Raw genomic sequence first — 21,607 nt, 5'->3', positions numbered from 1 at the left:
ATCCCAGAGCCCACACAGGTTTGACTCCTGTGCAAGTTAATTGGAGCTGGATAATGAAAGCCTAATGATGACGATGTTCAAATGTCAAGATAATCAAAAGAGTTGTCAGTTATAACATTACATGTTATGATTGCATTATGATTGCAACAATACATTTCAAGGTTTAGAACATGTCCTTGGAATGGAAGATGAACAATGTGCACTGTCCTTTTAATGAAAAGGAAGGAAAATGAAAGATATATTTGTTGTATGTGATCATAATGTCTCCCCTGTTTCTTTTTGTGTCCTTACAGAACCACGCGTTGACCCAGCACAGCAGCTAACGTGGCAAAGATCAGCGCCGTGGCCAAGAACAAGGATCACATGACGCAGAGAATAATGTCTGACCGCCAATTACCGTCAGTGCAGTTTCCCACTGACTGTCTTGCACTGAACTTCCAATTCAGTTTCACCACAAGGAACCATGCCACAGCAAGAAAAAAGAAAAGCAAAGCAGAGAAAATAAAAGAAAGAGGGGGAAAGAACATAAAAGAACCCTCTCCGTTCTTTACTAACCATTGTTTCAAAAATAAAGAAAAAGCCAACTTGTTTGTACATAGGACTCTTCATGTGTTGCTTAACTACAGCTATATTGCAATCTTATACAGTATTTGCCAATGTACAGTTCAAAATGTTTGTCCAAAAAAAGAGAAGAGGAAAAAATATATCAATGACATTGTCAATCAGACCACATGGGACTCAACCTAGTTGTGTAAAGGAGAAACAGGGTGCCACTGAGAGCGTAGGAAGCTGTAGGAACCAGCAAGTGTTGTCGGGAGGACTTTTTTCATCAGCGCCACCCCTACTGCGCAGTATGTCACTCTGTATCCTCACATGGTCAATCATTATGGGATAGAAAAGCTTGATTCACCAGCGTATAGCTGAGATCTTGTCTGTGTGTCCGTCATAACATGGCTGCCAGAGGACCAGCTGGGAACGGCGGTGCGACTAATCTGCACTGCCTGTGCTGGAGTTTAGATGAGATGCAAAAAAAAAAAGAGGAAAGAAAGAAAGAAAAACAACACAGAGAAGAGAAAAACAGGACAGGATGCTGATATATGCAAACGCAGTGACACAGATTTGGAAAAGGCTAGTTCCTCTGGTTGGCTCGTGAACAGAGGCGTGAAGCTCCCATGTGGCTCTCAGAGCATGGGGAAATCTCCAGCCCACTGACTTAACCTGTACATTTCTGTTGTCAATGTTTACTGCTCGTTGAAGCCTGGAGATTACTGGAATTTTTTTTTTAGTCTTTATGTTTTGTTATTCATACTTATTTTTTCGCAACGGGGGAGTAAATCCATTTTGGATTTGGGGTCGTGAAGACTGAACATAATTTCAGTCTGTTTTGGGGATATACTGTAGTTACAAAACTCCATCCCTGGCTCTCCTGGAGAGTGCCCAAATACTCCTCTTGTTTTTTTTTTTGCAGTGTACCATTGCTCTCTGCTCAAGCTGGAAGCTACTGTGGCGTCATACAAAACTTTAAACAATTCTGTTATGTAAATGTTTTGCATTCATTGAACCTGAGATGCACTTTTGTATAAAACTTTAATGTTTTGACATTTTGATTGAGAATTGTTCGTACACAGTTTACAGGAAATCACCATCTCCTGCAGCAAAAGGACATTTATCTCTGATGTTATTAAAATGTATTGTACAAATATGGAGTTCTGTATTTGGCAGACCTCGTTTTTTTTGTGTTGCACATGTGATGGAAATATTAAAAACTGTATGAGGAAATGGCTTCTTTGTCCCTTCATTATCTATCTAAAATACTTGTGTGCATGTGAGTGAACACAATAAACCCCTCAGACAAGACCTATGACAGCATAACCACCATCATCATCAAAATCTTCCACTGCTTTTTTGTTTTTCATTGTATCAAATTGCATCCTATTTTTCCTCACTCCCTGGTGGCTCTCGCTAACAAACATCTGAGCATCTTAAGGGAGGTCTGTGTTATTAATGACTCCATTACCCATCACCCTGTGCGGTCCCATTCTACACACCCTTGTGCTAGGTCTATTTAGGGAGCATCCAGCACTCCGGGAGCCCGAGGAAAAGATTCTTCTGCTTTTGCCGGGTGGGACAAAACCCATGCAACAACATCTGTCTGTCCTAGCAAATGATTCATCAATGGTGACACGCGAGCGGCATAACATTTGTTGAAGCTTTCAGTTTTGTTTTGAAAAGGCTCAGCGCTGCAGCTCATTGTAACTAGGTTACACTGAGAGTAACAAATCACTGTGAACTCATGGTTTATTTTAAAGTGACTATATGTAACTTCCAATGTGTTTTAATTCTAGCGAAAGAAACAATACCCATAAACTGTTCATACAGTCATTGGTACAACCACATTGCGCATTGTAAAGGTTTTTTATGAATGAAATAGGCAGATTACATACCTGAGGGCCAATTCTGGGGCCAGTTTGAATCATTTACAATCCTGTTTTTGTTCCCTTTTAGCTTCTAGTTTTTTGTTTATTTTCCTTTTTTTGTGATGGTACTGCATCCCCAGTGACATCCATAACTACAACAGATCATTTCTAAAATCCAAGTAAAATACAATACAATATAAAGAAATGTAACTTTTACCTAGCTGCAAAGGTTTTTCCGGTGTTACAAAGAAATCTATGACCCATCAGAATGTGTAACTGTAGAGCCGGTCTACCTGCCTTAAATCACTTTGGGACTTTGCAAGAAAAAGCTGACCTAGGCAAAGCCCTTAATAAAAAAAAAGTACAAAAATAGCGTTCTTTTCACTGTTAGTCTTGTTTGCTGTTACAGTTCATTTGTGATCGTTAGATGAAAAATTACACCGTTTCAGAGACATTATAAAATTACATAACTTTTAACACATCGCAGATACTGTATTTCATTATAGACTGTAGACATAAAACATTACATAATAACTCATATTGTATGCATATTAAAACTGAAATAAGAATACAAATCATAATAATATCCCTCTAATGTCCATTATGTGCAGAACATATATAAAACCATATAAATATTGCCTATCTATGTGATAATAATAAAGATAATTTGTCACAGAAAATTATCACATACTGTACAGTTTTTTATAATACATTGAGGTTTCTAAAGCTTGTCAAATTCAATTTTGTTTTAGTTCAAGCATAACATCAAATGTGCATGTTGTCTGTCATATATTAGCTTTTATTACATTGCTATGATGAGGATCAGATGAAGATTGGACTTCAGTGGCAGACTTCCACAATGGAGACACAACCCCTCTTCCAAAGCAGAAATGGTACGGCCCAACATTAACTGTCATACTGAATGCAAGCAGGGCATCCATTAAACAACTTTGCAAGCATCTCCCCGTGCCAGGCACTTTTAATAAGCTTCAAGGGCATTTGAACGGGTCCAGAACTTTGCTTTGCCAGAGATGGACTGGCCCACATCATCCATTACATTAAATTGGGTGGCGGCCTCCAGCTCATATTTATGATTTAATTAAATTCACTTGTGAGGCGTATCAGAACCACTACGGCCTCCCTTTTTAACGCCGGTCTAAGCAGCAAAACACACACAGCTACACACATGAGTGCATACACAAGCGATATGTTTCTGACACTCACCCAAGTGTGAGACTTTGTGGGCGCTTTGGCAGGGGCGTTCTCAGGGGTTCATTTAAAGCAATATAATTACACAGCCCCCAAGAATTCTTCCATCAGAACGCAGCAGAATGGATGGCTTATTCAGAGATAACTTAGCCTGGCTGATCCTCTGCAGTGTCGTCGCCTGAACATAACCTCAATGCAAGTGGCACTCAGTGCTGCTAAGAGTCTGGCCAGTCCTTGGTGAAACTGGGCAGTCGGACCAGATGTTTGGGAGTAGCTACAAAGCCATTGTTCTACTCCAGGATGTGTGTGAATTGGCATTTTGCTTGTTTTTTTCATTTGACAACATAATAGCCATATTCCCCTAGAGAAAAAGTGGCAGTCTGTGTTAAGACTTTATTAAAGAATTATGAGATCCTACCTGAACCTGTGCAGTATGTTGCTATTCAGGAGACTGAGAATGTGCCACTGTATCCGGTATAAGCAACCTGCACAAATGTAGTAGGTACAGTATGCATCCAGTGTTTGTCCCTTGTGTTCCAGTGTCCTCGCTATTACTTTTCTTTGGTGCAAAATTTAGTTTGGTGAAAATTCCACATTGTTAAGCTGCGCATTCCTCCCACTGAAGGAGACCTCAGAGACCTCTTATGGCATTCAATATATGCGCCCAAGCGTGAGATCCAGATCCATTTGGCTGGGAGATCCACTGGGAGTGTCTGGGGTAACCCAATCTCTCAAACCGGCACTCCACATACAGAAAGCCATCTTTTCACTTCAGCACTGTGTCAGCAAAATGGACGCCTCACCCTCAGTATGTAACCCTGCCACAGTGTAAGTGAATCAAAAAAAAGGCCCTTTGCTATTGTCTTTCGTTTATATCTTGTGTAATTGTGTATACACCCTGTTTCTGTGTCTTTCTAATGCAATTGTAGTAATGTAAAAGTAAAAAAAAAAGCTATATCACAAATAGTCCTCCTCAGAGTAAAGTTACCTTTTCAGCCTTTTCTTATGTATAGATGGTAAAGACAGTTCTGAGGTAATAATTAAAAGAAAAGTGCCTGGAGCTGTGAATATCCTTCAGAGGATAACCACCTTCATCCAACACTTCAAGCTGCAAAACTAGAAAATACAAATAAAGGTATGTAAAAATAAATCATTTATTCTGAGTTGATTTATATAGGGAAGATTTTTTTTTAATCCCTCCATACATTTTCTAAACTGCTTATTATGTTCAGGGTCACAGGGGACTCGAGCCTATCCCAGCACACAATGAACAAGAAGCAGGGCACACTTTGGATGAGTCGTCAGTCTATCACCGAACTAACACACATATAGACAAACCAACACATTCTCACTCGTTCCCCTCTGTAGCCCCTCATAATAATCCCCCCTGTCTCCTAAACTAGAAGAGCTGAAGGTAAGTATCCCCCTCCAGTCATCTCACTCTGCCTCACCAGGACAACACTTGAAGTAGACAAGGCACTAGATTATTTTTTGTGTGTATGGGATAGGGGAGGATTTCAAAAATGTATTATACACAGAGCAATAAAATATAGACCAGTTGGGGTCAAATTCACTGCAATTCTCCAGGCTGCGTAGCCAATGTGGCCAGTATGATGATATGAGGACAAGAAAAGTCTAACAAGAGTAGAGGAAGGGCAAAAAAGTATCAATAATGCAGCGTACACTGTATACAGCTGACAGTAAAAATGGAAAACACACTGCCTGAGAGAGAGGAGGGTACACACCAAATTCTGGGTTGAGTCCCTTGTAACTTCGTGGCAGAACATTAATTCATTAAATGATTTGGGTTCTCTGTGACTGCTGAAACCAATTCCAGTGTTTCAGCACAATTTTTGTGAGGGAAGAAAAAAAGAGTCAACAGATTCTTCTACAATTTTGTGCTTTCAGTAGCCTGGATGCCAGCCGAAACCTAGCCCCGCCCACAACATTTGAGGTTGGGAAGTTCGGTCTGGACTTGACGTGTTGTGGTGCAACTGTGCTCAAACCAGAGCTGTTTGGACCAATCAGATTGTCAGGGCGGACTTTATACGATGATGGACAGATGCAACCACGTCACCAAAGAGCGCTTGGGAAGAATTTGTTGACAACAAAGACGGCTGCTGCTGGAGAATTGAGATGTGTAGATTACGCCATCACGTCTGTTATAGAAGATATTGACAGCGCATTCATTTTAAAAGAGGAACACAGAACTGAATCGGAAAAATGTAATGGCCATCCTTTGCATGGAATTGGCAAAATTTCAACATACAGTACGTCACATACTCCATTGCTCTGATTGGTTGTTGGTCTAGCCAATTGAGTGCGGAGGCCTTTTTTTTTCCTGATTAGGTTGAAACACGCCTCCTAATCACAGCCCAATAGAACAGTACCAGACTCATATTCTGACTATAAAATCTGAACATGATGATGTCAGGCTATGCTTTCAGTGTCTTTAGAAATCTCTGCAGGCTACATGTAGGCTACTATTAACAGATCTGTAATAATCTTTGCTCACTGCCTCAAGTTTACTTGACGAACACGGCGACAAACACTGGTGTGTTTTGCACAAAATATGGAGAATGATGCCAAAGTCAAGTTTAGTTTTCATTTGATTTTTGGTAATGTTTTTACTTTTGGTGTATCTGGAATGTCAGTTTTACACATAATTTCAGTTTCACATTTACTTTTGCTTAGTGATGAAGTGAGAAAAAAAAGCTCCACAATGGAGCCCCTCGGGAAAACAATCAAATTAGTTGACTCTACTAGAAATTAGCCTGGAAACCCGTTGCCTTTACATAAGGTGAAACTTAACAGGTCAAGTTGTACTAACATAAAGTGGTAAGTTGATTCAGTAGACAAGTCAAGTTTACATTAGTACTGATTACTATAAATCTTTTGTAAACATATTAAAAAACCCTTTTAATGTTATCTAAAAAAACTGTTAAATTTAAAAGGGCTTTAGTGGTCTTTTTTGTATTAATAAACGCCTATTAGGGCTGGGGGGTTTCAGGCAACTCTTTAACTGTTTTCAAAACCCTTCTACCGGTGAAATTGCCCTGGAAGGGCAGTAAAACCCGTCGAAAATTAAACTTGTGAACTTGTACCAAAAGAGGGGTTGTAGTTGAAACCCCGTTAGTTTTGAGTCACAACAAAAAACCAACCCGGGGGCGACCCTGTTGAGGGTGTTTCAGACGCTGTGTTTCCCAGGGAGAAAAGAAATAAATACATAATGGGGGCACCAAAAGTAATTCCGCACTTTGTAAAAAAAAAACAATACACATACAAGGTGACCCAATACGGTTAGGTTTTTTAAATGAACCCCCAAAAATTGTTAAGATAAAAATTTGCTAGAAAACGGAAAACGTCAACGGGGGGTTTAGCCAAATTACATTAAAGCCATTGCCAAATGATTGAGAAAGTTAATTAAAGACTAACCCCAAAAAAACTCCGGATTTCCAGGCATGGCTTGTTCAAAAAACTTTTGTCATCAGGCAATTTTCCCAACCCAAAAAAAGGGAGTAAAGATCTTTTTCCCTTTAAAACAGCCCAAAGGTGTTGTTTAACCCTCTGTGCCCCTTTTGGGGCCTATAGAAACCCGGGCGCCCGTCCCTTAAAATTTCCCTTTCATGATAAGAAAAACGACGCACTTCAGCTTTTAAAGGGAAAAAAAGGAACAAACTATGGCTTTTAAAACTAAAAAAAGTTTTTGATAAACCCATTTAAAGTTTAACAGTTTCCATTACATCAAAGAAAAAATTTTCAAAAAAAATTGTTTTCCCTTTACAAGTACATGACTGGGGGGAACCTCCACACAAAAAAAAAAAAATTAGTCCTCTTGCAAAATTTTGGTGTAAATTTTAAATTTGGGACGATCCCCAAAGGGCCAAAAATTGGATAATTTCCCCACCTGGGTCTATGTCTGGTGCAAAAATAAATGTAGCTAAACATGAACACCAAATCTACCATACAAAACTAAAACCCATGTAATATAAATAGACACCCAAACTTTAATGGAGCATTATTAAAACACACTTCAACTAGGACATAAACCATTCAGAACATCTTTCTTTCCCATGAATCTTTGCACCGCTTCAGTGCAGAACATTTCCATAGACCCCGCCCCCCAGCACAGAAACTTAACGTCCAGTTATCTCTGCTCAATATGATCTGTGCACTGCATACTTAAGCTGATTATTACAATGTGACTTGGTAATGAATATGTTTTTTAACAAAACATGAATATTTACAGTGTGTTCCCCGCTCTCTCTCGTCTCTTCCCCTTGTCCTTTTTTTCTATCCTTCTCTTTTCCAATTTTGGGGCTTCTCATTCATTCTAGTCCTCTCTTCCTCCTCCTTCACTGCCATCCTCTCTCAGCCATGTCAGTCTTCCTCATTCTTGTTCCACCACCCCTCCTCCTCCCTTTGCATCACTTGTATTGTAAACAGCTCACAAAAGCATGACAAGGTCTCTGCTCATGTTCCCCCTGCCTCCCTCTCTGTTCTCCCAGCTATTTGTTATTGTCTCCCCGCTATCGTGTGTGTTTGTCTCTATCACGCGTTCTTTATTCTGTTTTTCCTCTGCGTCAGAAAAGCAAAAGTTAATTAAATATGGAACGAGATGGAGCAGCATCTCTTTAAACCATCATGTCATTAAAATGGCATCCCTGGGAGATCAGCTTAAAAGGAGTCGGAGAACAATGTCTTCTCCGTCAGATATTTATGGGCCTGGTTATGTAAACATGCTCCTTTTATTCGCTATGTATATTTCATGTAATTATCACTTTTTGTAGCGCTTCCCCTGTGAGATACGTAGAGGCAAGAAGTTACTGGGGGAATGTCATTAGAGGAGACTATTGTTACATTGCTGATGTGATACTGCACCGGGAAAAAGGCTGCATTCTAGTCCTGGTGAAACCTTTTATCTATATTTGACTTGATCATATAATAATCATCAATGTTTTGTACAGTGTATCTGCAGGCTAAAACACACGGCTCATTCTCTGCAGTAGTCCATCTTTATTAAAACCAAGACAGCATTTTCTCCTCCTGATATCAGGAAATTCACAGATGATTTACAGGTTTTTCAAAAACGTGACGCCTCTTTCTCAACCCGCCAATGTATCCATCTGTTAGAAAAGCTGAAGATCTGGAGTGAACTGGATTCCTCAGCAGCAGAGGCCAGAGTGACTGGTGCTTGAAGGCCTGGGTGCCAGCTGACGGAAAGCCACTAATTAAGAGGGCTGGGGAGCCAGTGGGGTGCCTTATGAAACAGGGGCACCTGGGTTTCACAAGAGGGGGCCGGGCATCCATCACAACTCATCTGTGTTGCACAGGGAAGACTGTAGTTCGCTCCCGCACTATGCTACGTAGCACTCTTTCACTCGAGCATAATGTCAAATACGGCTCACACGAAAGCCTTCCTCCCCCTGTAGGCCCTCTCTCAGCTTGTTTGGCATCACAGGGGGAGATGTTATTGCATGGCATGATGAAATTGTATATGTCAAGGTGCATTTCATTCACTGCAAATGCACCTAAATGTAGATGCAGAAAGAAACAGCTGTGTGTGGACACAGTCAAATGCACAAAAGTAACACCCACATTCACACCCACATGCTCACACATCTGGACTCCCACATGCATAACTTAATGTCCCTCTGCTTTCTATTGTTCGTTGAGTCTTCTTTGCTGTAGGGTCAAAATGTCTCCAAGTAATCTAACTAGCTCTGACTTCAGGGACAATATAAGGTCTCCCATGAGTTCTATCATTACTGTTTTACCTACCACAGGCAGATACAGCTCTCGACCATCACTGAACCTGGCATATTGCTATCCAACCTGACCCCACAGATGCAGTAAACCTAAGTGAACCACAGTTTGGAAAGTCGACAGCAATAACCACTGCAGAATTGCTTTTAATCAACGTCTGAAATGAGGGTGACTTGAAGCGTCGCCCCATGCTGATTAAATGTAATTGTTTAATTGCCAAGTGCTGGGAACCCATCCTAAGAGGATTCCAATGGAATTATTTAATCTCTAGTCAGGAAGTACACTGCAGGAAAAAGCACAGGGAAAAACGGAAGAACGAGAAAAAAAAAGGGAAAAATGAAGCAGAAATAGTCTGTTTTTCTTTTTGAGTGTGTCCTTCATGAAATATTGAACTGTGGTTTACATTTAGTTAGCTGAGAAAGTGCACAGCCTACGCAGGGAGAAGATGTACAATAAGTGATGCTACAACTTCAAAACAGGTCACAGTTTTGACCTGTATCTGCAGACTTAAGTGGTTCGGTCTTGTCTGCCTGTTCACTTTTACATTTCAGCTGTACTTTGAAATCCTAGTGTAACATATTGGTAATTCCCTTGTAGTAAAAAAAGGATGTGGTATGTGTTTTTCCTTGAGCCAAACATTACAGTGGTTTCATTCCACATATGTGACCTTTTTATTGTCTATTGTGTAGACCAGAGGTGTTATCCAGTTTACAAACAAGATAATTCAGCATTAAGTCATCCTAACAAATTGCAACTAAAAGTTTAACTATTCAGCCCCCCCCCCCCCCCCCCCCCCCCCCAGATCACTGACTGAGTCTAATGGGACTCTATAAACTTAAGGGGCACAGGTGCACTCCATTTGGGGTCACAGCTTTTAGATTCATTGCTTGGGGTCACAGACATCCAAATTCCCCATAAACACGTTGTGTGTACAAATTGAAAAAGCCACACATAGCTCTGCATGTGCACATAATTAAAATCTCTCATCTGTATTTTTCATGGTGCTACCCCTCCTAGACCAATTTAAGTTGGCATGATCCCCAACACAGCCTCAGTCAGTAGCCCCATTGGTTTGGCACACATGCAATGACATTTCAATCTATCACCAAAATCAATAGTAGTAGTCCTCCTAATATAACTGCACACAGTGCAAGCGTTCCTCACAGTGATACGGCTCTTGCTGTCGCATTTAAATACACAGGGAGTAAAGCCAGCCTTGCCATTCTGCTGATAAATGCAGTTCTGTAGTCCCCAGGGAAATGTGCCTGCATCCCTCTGGTCAGAAGCGTGCTTCTGTCCCCCCACCATGCCACAGGCGGAGAGGGAATGAAGGGGGGTTGGGGGAGGGGCACAGGCCTGTTCCCTGCAGCTGTGCCCTTATTCCCAGCACCTGACCAGGGGCCCAGATGTGCACACGGACAACAGCAACAATTTGAGCAATGTAAGTCCCCTGTGGGACCCAGGCACCTGCAAATGTAACCCCACTATCTAACAGGATGGCGTAGTTACAAGTCTAATAAGTCTACATCTGGAAAGAATTTATCTAATCCATCAAATCAAACCTACCAAGACTGAGGAACAATACAAAAATGGTATTGCAGGCTCAGCATTTCATCTGCACATCAAACAAAAGCCGCTCTGCAATTGGCACTAACCCAGTTAGCCATCAGGTTAACAGCAACTACGTTCAAAATGCATCACAGAGCTGGATTCATTAATTTTATACCGTGCATATTGATCCTCAGCCTGTAACAGAGATGTGTGATTTTTGAAAATCCTAAATTTAATTAACTTAAAATAAACACAAAAAACTGTACTTTTGTACAGTTTTTTTTTGTACATTATACTATAACTTTCTTCTGAGCCAAGAGACATTTTGGGCACTACTTCAATATCTTAGTTACACTAACAGTTACCAAATATATATTGCATAACAGCACTTGAGGACTATATAAACATTTGCAAAAGCATAGGACATACTGTATCTGATCATGTTTGGCAATAACAAGCAACACTATGTGACAGTGAAAGCACTCACCATGAATAACTGGAAAGAGAGCAACAGCTATTTGTATGGATCTATGATTATTAGGTTACATTTCTCTATTACAATTTCAATAAGTCAGTGTCGGGGTGCAAAAATATAGCACATATTTAACTGATAAATCAAATACAAACAATAAAGTAAAACAGTTAATGGAAATGTTGGTCAATCTCAACGAGTGACTTCCCTCTGTTGTGAATGTGAAGCCTAATGCTCAAGCACTGCAAACACGGGAAGCTTCAAAGGTTAATGGTGACATCTAGTGGCACATAAGTATACATGCATCTGCTGACCACAATAAAATGCTATTTTGGCATTTTTGTAAACACTTATCTCTCTTACAGTACGTAAAGTTAACAAAACGGAATGTTTACTTTTGTTGGTGTTGTTTTTTTTACAGTACAGCAAAGAAGCCACTTGTTGTTTTTAACATGGGGTGATGAATATGTATACTCAGTGTGTGGAGAAATGTTATCCATTAGTAATCTATTGTATAACAACCTGCCCCAAACATAGATCATTTGACATACATTTATACTTAATAACACTTTTTATATTTGTCACTGTGCTTATGTAATATCAATAGTAGTAAACGTTCTAACAGCAGAGGGTGATAGTGATCTGTTTAACTTCAGCTGAAGCGGGGATGTCACAGTGAACACATTTTATCAACATTAACCTAGACAACATAATTGATAAATTGCTTCTAGCCTATGTGGCACTAGAACTTTGATAATATATTTTCTTATAGAATGTGAAAACTACTAAATTTATTATCATTATACTTTTGTTATTATTCAGATTTTTTTGGACAGGAGAATTACTTTCATACCTAAGATGGATGTTTAATACACAGTTTAGATGTGAAAACAAGGAAGTGAAAATTACATTGTACTGTACAGTCCCAACCTTATACATCCAAACACTGAAAAGCACAGTTGAAAACTATTATTTATGGTATATGTGACAAACCCTGATGCGTTTTTGCTTCAACTTCTGAAACTGTGTAATGTATGGGTTCGATTTGAATATTTCCATTCATAGTTTTGGCACATTGTTCATCCCCATCCTTTCATGGATCCGCTTGTCAATGGCCAGAACGAAGGACAGATGATGCGGGAGTAGTATGCCGCCTTGGGCAGAGAATCTTGCTAAACGCTCTGCGGAAGCTACTGTGGCAAAGCGGGTACAGGAATGGGTTGATAGCAGAGTTGAGCCACAGGAGCCAGAAGGTGACCTCGTACCAGTGATGCTGGATGCACCGCCCTCTGCAGGCAGCACGGATGATCATCAGTAGGGTGTACGGTGCCCAGCAGATGGCAAACACACACACTATGATGGCCAGGGACTTAGCAATTTTCTTATCCCTGGACAGACGGTTAGGCTGGGCAGCCCTGCTGGTTGTGGTATCTAGTCTACCCAAAGTGGGAGAGGTGGTCTGGGATTGGATAGAGCCTCTTACAGCCAGTTTCATTCCAAACCACCAGTTGTGGGACAGGGGGATTCCTTTCTCCTGGGCAGAGGCAGACTCGCTCAGTTGAAGTTGGAGCTGGCCCTCCCTGCTGTGGAGCCTCCTCCTGCGTATGCTGAGGTAAATGCTGAGGTTGAAGAAAGCCACAGAGATGAAAGGAGAGAAGAACTCCAGCATAGAGGCACTCAGCAGGAAGTACCAAGAGTAATAGAACTCCGCAAAACACTCATCCTTTGGCACGCGGCTTTTGCCCACCACCAGTTCCCAGAATATGATAGCTGGGCCATACAGGACAAAGGCTAGCACCCAGACAGCAATCATCTTGACTATGGCTTGATGAGTCATGCCCTGTCTGGCGCGGTAACTTACCTGCAGTAAATATAAGCACAAATCACAAAATATACTGAGAGATACTGCCAGTGTGGGGTCAATCAATTTGATTTACAATTGCTGCATCCTACCATTAATGGAGAAATAGCACAATAATAACCATTTATTCTCCGAAAGTACGCTACCCTTAGCCATGGAAAGGTAGAAAATGTTCAATGTACAAACAGGGTGCTATACAAATTGTGCATTACAACTAAAAACCCAGCAAATTATTACATACATGTTTTAAATCTATGGAGAGTTTTAAAAGTACAAATGCCATGCAGGCAGAATGGCCCCTGTAGAGTTATATCATCAGTTATTCTCAAATTGGATTGTCATTAGTAATGCATTAATTTGAAAGCAGAAATGTAATGTTGCAGCTTGTTATGTAGTTGAATCTCTAACAAGTAGCAATGTTTAATATTTTATGAGCTGGTCACATGTTTATTTTTAAGTATGTTTCTGCAAAATAACTGGTGGTGTAACTTTAGCTGTGACACAACATTCGCTTACGTAGTAGAAAAAACAAGTAATGAAGAAGAGAAGTACCTTAACAATTGTGCATAAGTAAAGTATTTAAGTAGATGTATTATAACACAACACTGATCACCTTGAACTGGTCACAGCACAATGGTACAATCAGTGTGGAGACTGACCTTCAAACAGAAGCCATAGCTTTAAACCACCATGTCTACAAAGAGCATCCACTGAAACCCTTAAAAGCATCTCACAATATGATCATCAAGCTAATAACATTGTAACATATAATTGGCATCTTTCAACATCTCTGAACATTTTGGTGGACAAACAGAACATGTGACCTTTTCAAGGTCCTGACATCATGCACTACAGAGAAGTGTGAGAATGAGTGAGCCCCTCTCATGACCACTTTTCTAAATTAGTGTCACATCCTACAGTATGTCCCTGTAAACATTCATGTTCAACAGGCAGCATACACCCTCTCCAGCTGCTCTTAATATGTGCCTCTGTTCTAAACGACAGAAAATGCACTGCATGTTCTTCTTCAAAAAAGATGGAAATAGTTCCCCTTGTGTTTGTATAGATGAATTGGTCTAAAGTAATTCTTGCCTCTGCTTCATGTAGTGATGGCAGACTTAACGGAGAAGTGTCAGGTGTGCTCATGAATTACATCTGCATATCTTTTAAAGTTGTTACATTCCTCCTGAGAGCTACTAGGGACTCATCTTAGCTCACTCATATAATCATAAGTAACATGTAAAATAGAATATTTTCTAATACTGTGCAGTTAGCATTTTGTTAATGTGCTGACATTTCATCTAACTGACGGATATATACATCTGATCTGACTCCGTCTTTTCTTTAAAAAGACAAACTTTGTCCTGTGGCTGTTGACAATCCTTTGTCTTTCAATCTTCAGAGAGAAGTGCTTTTAGGAAAATGCTGTTTGGCAGCCGGTTTCTGCTGTGATTGATCTCTCCAGGTTGGAAGGACCATGGCACGGACGAGGATCTCTATGATCAAAGCTAGCTAATTAAAGAAGAGGCTCTCTCTCTCTGGTGTTATTTGTATTCATGGCTCTGATGTTAAGTGTTTGCTTGTGAAAGGAAAGAGAACACTCTCTTTGTCTACTATGCCAAACCCTCATCCCACCTTTGAGTTAACACACGTGTATAGGATACAGTCAGTCTGCCAATGCCCAGACAAGCCCCAACGAGGTTCAATGTGTCTAACAGTTGCAGCTGAAATGTATGCTCACAGCTAGATATGTGCCATGGGCAGAAAATAGAAAATGGACATGCCTACTGATGCCGTACAATTTTATTTCAGAACAATAAAGCAGTGGAACATAGTTGCCTGAACAAACATTAAATAATTAGAATCTGCTATTAAGTATTAAAGTTTAGTCATCAAATGTTGGACTATATTTTCTGAAGCCCAGTCTGTCCCAAAGTCAAAATGTGACTTCTTTTTTTTTTATCTTCGTCATGGGGAAGAGCTATAATTAGGGGTGGCACTGGGCCTGAATGGGTCACGAATGATTAACCTCTGCAGATGGGCACATTTGGGACAATGAGGTGACACTGGCCCTACCAATGACCTGGGAGACCCACCAGTCAGAAATGAAGCCACAGACCACAAGCCGTGACCATTTGTATGGTGAGAAAGAAAAGGGCTTTTCAACTTTTAACTTTAAACTTTAGATGCTTCACTCCAATTGGGAAAAAAAATAAAAAGAAGTTCTGCCTAAGTGGAAACTGAGTAAGGGGGGAAACATTTTAGATTATTTTACAAATATGGCAGGCTAGTGTTCTATGTCCCAATCCTAGAACCACTTTATGGCTTTTTGCATTACAGACGTGAGGCACAAGATGTTCCACTCACTGCTCTGGTGACTGACAGGAAGCGGTCGTAGCTGATGAGGACAATGTTGAAGACAGACGCGGAACAAAGCAGGTAGTCCATGACCAGCCACAGCTTGCACAGTCCTTGACCCAATGTCCACTTGCCTGTGAGGATGTAAGGCATGTAGACAGGGATGCAGAACGCCCCTACGGAAACAGTTATTGGGAAAGGGATCAGAAATCAAGGGATACACAGTATATTTTCAGTAATGCACATTCATAAATACTAAATAAGGGAGGGGGGGTAAAGTAAAGTGTTACCATAAAATACAATTTTACTTTACTGAATCTTAAAGTAAGAAAGGTTGTAAATTGTGATTGTGAAGTGTGGAAAAGCGGGTCATAGAAAGATTACATGTGTAGAAATGAGCACTGCCATTGCCAAAAAAAGAAAGAAAGAAACATTATTAAGCAATGTAGACCAACTCAGTTACTAATTACTAGTGCAGTAGGCTAAAGGGAGATTGACAGACATACACAGAAGCATCAAATATATATATATCAGCATGGGTGCATATTTCATATATCACCTCATATAGAAAGCCTTTATGACAGACATAGCACATTCATCGTTTGCATTAAGCTTTACTCTATGTTCTGCTATTCCAATACGCTATCAAATAAAAATACTAAAGTCGGACTTACCTACAAGAAAATCTGATATTGCCAAATTAAGGAAGTAGTAATTACATTGTCTCCTCAAACTCTTGTCCACTTTAAAGGCCACAATGACCAGTGCGTTACCCAAAACTATCACAACGACCAAAGTCACCATCATCACCATCAAAATGACAAACATGGGTCCTGAAAACACGAAGCTGCTCTGGACTCTAGTTGAGGTGTTGTCAAAATAGTACCGACTAGAGTTCGAATCAGTTTGTTCCTCCGACATTGTCCTGGTGTGATGGTGAGCGATGCTGATGTTAAATCCTCAGTAGACCAGCGCTGAAAATAAAAAAGACAGCAACAGGTGCCAGGCGAATGCACACCTCATCCAACGTCCTCATTTGTGCTCTCAAAGATTCGCTTTCCTGTTGAGCTCAGTGTCCAAGAAAATCCACAGGAGAGCGCACAACGCCCTTCACAAAACGCCGCCCGTACGCTTGGTGGTTTACGCATTCATTTTCCCAGCCATGCCAACAAGGTAAATTCTTGTTATAGCGAGATTACTTCTCCAAGCAAGTAATAGCTTTTGTTATCAGACATATGTAATTCCAGAGTATGATTTTAAAGTAAGCTAATTTCAACCACTGCCACGATCCCTGATGGTGGATATGATGAAGAGGTAGGCCTAATAAACGCAATACAAAAGTTTGGCCCTCTTCACTATTGCGAAATAAACGAGTTAGTTGCCATTGAAAAACTATTGTGATTTTTTTTTTCTAGCAGCATCCCGCATTTTCTCAATAAAAAGAGGTTTTGGAAGCTAATGTTTGAAACCTGACATCTTATTTATAATGAAGTCTACTATAAACTATGATTGCCACTTTTAAATAATTCTGTTGACGTCAGACAGACACTCAATTTCTCTCTCTCTCTCTCTCTCTCTCTCTCTCTCTCTCTTCTCTCTCTTTCTTTGTGTTTGTGTTCTGTGAATCAGCTGGCTATATTTTCCCCATTGAAATCTATTCATACAAACCCCATATGTGATTCACAGACAGTTCCTCAGCAGAACACACAATTGAATAGGCTGGCGTGTGCAAACCATCACTCGAGCAGCTACCCATTTTGGTTGCTGCTTCAAATGCTTTGGATGTGTGAATATGATACAGGACATGAACATGGACAGGGTGTTCTGAAAGCATGACACTAAAGCTGTCAAGTCAAACTAGGTTTGTATAGCACATTTTAAACAGTTGAACAAAGCGCTGGACCGGCACAACATATCATTAAAATAAATGATTACAAAAGTAAACAAGAAGAAGAAAGAACAGAAGAAAACAATAGCAAGACATTGACAGATGATAAAATCAAGGTGTCTAGCTCAACCTAGTTGATCGTCAACAAGAAGAGGTGAATCTCTGCAGAGACTTAAAGGTTTTCTAGTGATCACCCTTACCTTATCCCACACTGTACAAGGTATTAAGAACATTACCTCCCAGCTATTCATAAACAATGAAACAACTAGAAGTGCAGATTACTGTGTGTATTTTGTTTTTGCTTCTTTGGCACATCTGTGCATCTTCCATTTACTGTGGAAATTGATGAGGGATTTTTTTTGTAATCAATTTTTTTATTATTTAAACTAAAGTGCAAAACATTGGTCCAGATGACAACATACAGAAAAATACACTACACACACACACAAAAGAAGGAATAGTGCACCTTTCCCACAATTCTTCCTCGCGATCAAATGTTTCCCACCAAAACAAAGAGAGGGGATACGGGAAGGAGGGAGATACAACAAAAACACAACAACTCATGACTCACTTTGGACTTTCAAGTTTGTCAACCAACAACAGTATTATGATTTATACATAGAGACACCTAAAATAAATCTTATATTTTCTGATTCTTCTTCTCACCCTGCTATCCGACATTACCTTCCATCTGACTGACGTGAAAGGTTGTGCAAACCAGCAACGGCATGATGGACGAAGCAGGTAGGAGGTCTCTCCCTCAAGCTCTCATTAAAATGCCTTGTGAGATAAACATAGGTTTTCTCTATATATTTAGCATTCTCGGCTATGGCATTTTAAAGTCTAGAATGTTTGCATTTGTATATTGCATGTATCTCTTAAGATACTTGTGGGTGTATAACCTCCCACACAGTGGAAGCAGCCTTATTTGCATTCTGATACTATCCTGTCAGTCCCCCAGCTGTGGTCCAAGAGAAATGAGAAACACTACAGAAAAGTAGAAGTGACTCAAGGAGCCCACCTTAAATTACTGTTATTTTCTCACAAATGGAGCCACCACCATCTCTCAGAGTTAGTCATGTCACAATTGCAACACAGGAACTAGTGTAGGCAAAGGCCCACGGCAAGCATAGAAGTTGTAATGCAATTCCATACAGACTTCTTTCCAGTGTTGTTCACGGTGCACGTAATTAAAGTGAAAGCAACTCTTTAGAAATGTAAACTACTTTTGCGGACTCTCTTTTCGATGATTGACAATCTGCATTGCCAATTTTGACAAAAGAGAAACCATTGAGTGGTTTGTAGTGTGAGAAATGTTAGAATGAGCAAATACAGGAATTTGGGTTTGTGATTCGCATGATGGCGGATGGAAAATCAACATGCAGAAAATGGGTTTTATTCAAAGGCAAAAATTACAATACGTTATTTGTTGATGGATGTTGAAGGGCATTCCAAATACTGAATGTGAGCTCACTGTACTAGACCCATGTACAGTGTGATTAACAGCTCTCCTTCAGTAATGTATGACTGAATGATCATATTTGAATGGTCTCAAACCCTGTTGAATGGTAACTGCTCATGTCAATACCTTTTTCCCTTGTGGATCAAATGTACATTCACTAATCTTCTAGTTACTGGCTGGCTACAACAAAGCTAGTGATAGTGAAATACTTATTAATGACAAATAAATCATTGAAATGGGCAACAAAAAGCACAGAGATGTCATGGAAACTAGCGCTGTGCCGTCATGGAAACTAATGCACTTAAAGATTTACACCAGTGCTTTACTATTGCTGTGCTCCAGAGATGGTTGTCACAGAAAATATTGTTTTCTTTTCTGCCGTCAGGAGGTGCAAATAACAACTAGAGCCCAACCGACATTTACCGGCATTTCTAATGACCGATAAAATAAATAAATAAATAAATATTCATTCATCAGAATCATTTATTCTGTCATATCATCATCATATATTCATCATTTTATTTATCAGAACTTTAATATATGTTGATGTTCCTCTGTTTTGTTGTGACAATCAAACAAATGATTATATTATTTCACTGAGAACTTATAAATAACTACAAATAAGTAATGTGAGGGAAATCTGTCTATGTTTTGTAACGCGTCTCTGGATTTCTTTTAATTTACCAAATATTCGTATCGGTATCGGCCTTAAACATCCTTTATCGGTCGGGCTCTAATAACCACAAAACATTTATGTTCATACCAGTTAAAAAAAGAAAGACATTAATATTGCTCTTAATTCCCCCCCCCCAAGAATAAAGAACAAATGTCATGCAAGTGTCTTGTGAGATCATTAGTCCAAATGTCATGCTTGAGGTGTTGTTGATACCACACTGAGTTGTACAGTTAATGATAGCCCCCCCCCCCCTCCCCAAACACACACACACACACACACACACACACCTCTCCTCCTCAATAGTTACCGACACAGAAATGGCACATCCTAAGGAAAGCTAATTGTGGGACTGGCTCTAGTTAGATATCCAGTTAGATAAAGTGTTGGGGATCACTAAGGTCTATATGAAAGCATCCAAAGAGCACCATGTTATGGGACCTTTAAACTACTTCATATATACTAAACAGAATGCAAGAAAAGTGTGTCAGGGAAGCAATGAATTTGGCAGGTGCATTGTTGCTGGATTTGGAAATACAAGTGCGGCGATCTGAAAATGGAGGGCACTCAGAAACAAAGCAGTGGCACAGAGGGTACACAGAGGCTCTAGTCTTTCTGATTACACTGTGCCCTGCTGTGGCTCTCCATTACTCTAGTATTCAAGTGGCTGTGTTTGGATGCTGGGCTGGAGTACTGATGCTATCATACTGTAACAGTGTGGCTATCACAGCTTGAGGCAAACGTTAACAGTGCACATCCCTATTCTCCCTTTAAACCCCAGCGGAGATCATATTCATCATCAATAATACACTGCGTTGCAGTTTACAAATCAGCAGTACAAATGGTCTGCAAAGCTGAGGTGGATACTGTATTTTATCATGAATATCAATAATTGCTGTATACTACAGTATGTCTATCAATTATGTTGTAAACTTGTCAATAATGTATTATTGATTAGGTTTTTAAGGTTTAGAGATATATAGACATGTTTACTGTAAACTGTAACGTCAGGACTGTAAACACCCAGTCCTGACATACATTTGAAATGGTTTTCAATTTTGGTCCTTGTCTGAGAGAGAAAGTTAAATACTCTTCAAGTCATGCAAGACAGGTTAAAAACAAATCTACAAAAAAAGATTGCATTCTTATGGAAATCTCTCACAGTCTGTTTGGCAGAGCTGCTTGCGAGATGAAGGGTGCTGGCATTTACCGTACGCTCCAGATCCACAGAAGCTCATTGAAATGCTGTGGGTGTGCCTCATGACAGTATTGTGACTTGTTAAATTTTTTATATCATTTTGAAAAGCTCCAAGCTGGGTGGACCATGCATCACTGTACCCCGCCCTAATATCTATAGTGTACAGTAATTGTTACTATAAGAATTATATAATTACTAACAGAAACCTTAAATGTTGAATAACCAGAATGCACCATGTTTAGGCTAACAGAAAAAGTAATTGTAGCAAGCATTTTTGAGCTGTTTCAATACTAACACAAATAAAGTAACTCCAATTATGTAATCAGTCCGGGTTGCAAAGCAACAGCATGGCAAATATAATACAGATTTTTATATTTCTATTAAATGTTTGCTTCTACAATGACGCATGCAGCACTTGTTTCCACTGACATGCTTGGGAAGACTTGCTTTTGAATACATTTCAGGTCATGTTTAAAAAATAAATTATACATTTAAAAGGAAGGTGCTTACTTTAATTTCCTTATCCTACAGTATCAAGGCAGTAAAAAAGCAAGTATTTTAGAATCACACTCCTCATGAAAATAAAAGCTTCTATTGACAATATGCTTGTGCAAATAATGGTTATATCTGATAATTCAAAGAGGAGACAATGCATTTTAGAGAAACAATGCATGTATCTGCTGATGAGATATATTTGAAGTGAATGTTACATTTGTAAAAATTCATTTCCATATCAAAAGCTATAACATAAA

The 21,607-nt window shown here is 39.7% G+C and overlaps 2 protein-coding genes across 2 annotated transcripts in view; one reads left to right on the top strand and one right to left on the bottom strand.

Annotated features, from left to right (window-relative positions):
- Positions 1 to 1,779, top strand: part of LOC116698870 (zinc finger protein 521-like) — a 90,670-nt gene extending 88,891 nt beyond the window's left edge. The window contains 1 exon segment of the mRNA XM_032531091.1: positions 294 to 1,779. The gene's annotated coding sequence lies outside the window, so the exon portion shown is untranslated.
- Positions 1,780 to 12,223: 10,444 nt separating this feature from the next.
- Positions 12,224 to 16,776, bottom strand: LOC116699272 (histamine H3 receptor). Its single transcript, XM_032531779.1, has 3 exons — positions 16,309 to 16,776; positions 15,644 to 15,810; positions 12,224 to 13,276 (listed from the first exon to the last, which is right to left on the bottom strand). The coding sequence occupies exons 1-3, from the start codon at positions 16,553 to 16,555 to the stop codon at positions 12,524 to 12,526; spliced, it is 1,167 nt and encodes a 388-aa protein (XP_032387670.1). The 5' UTR covers positions 16,556 to 16,776; the 3' UTR covers positions 12,224 to 12,523.
- Positions 16,777 to 21,607: the final 4,831 nt, after the last annotated feature.

This window comes from Etheostoma spectabile, chromosome 12, assembly GCF_008692095.1.
Source record: "Etheostoma spectabile isolate EspeVRDwgs_2016 chromosome 12, UIUC_Espe_1.0, whole genome shotgun sequence".
NCBI lineage: Eukaryota > Metazoa > Chordata > Actinopteri > Perciformes > Percidae > Etheostoma > Etheostoma spectabile.
Note: the sequence above shows the minus strand (reverse complement) of the source record. Positions and strands in the feature narration are given on the sequence as shown.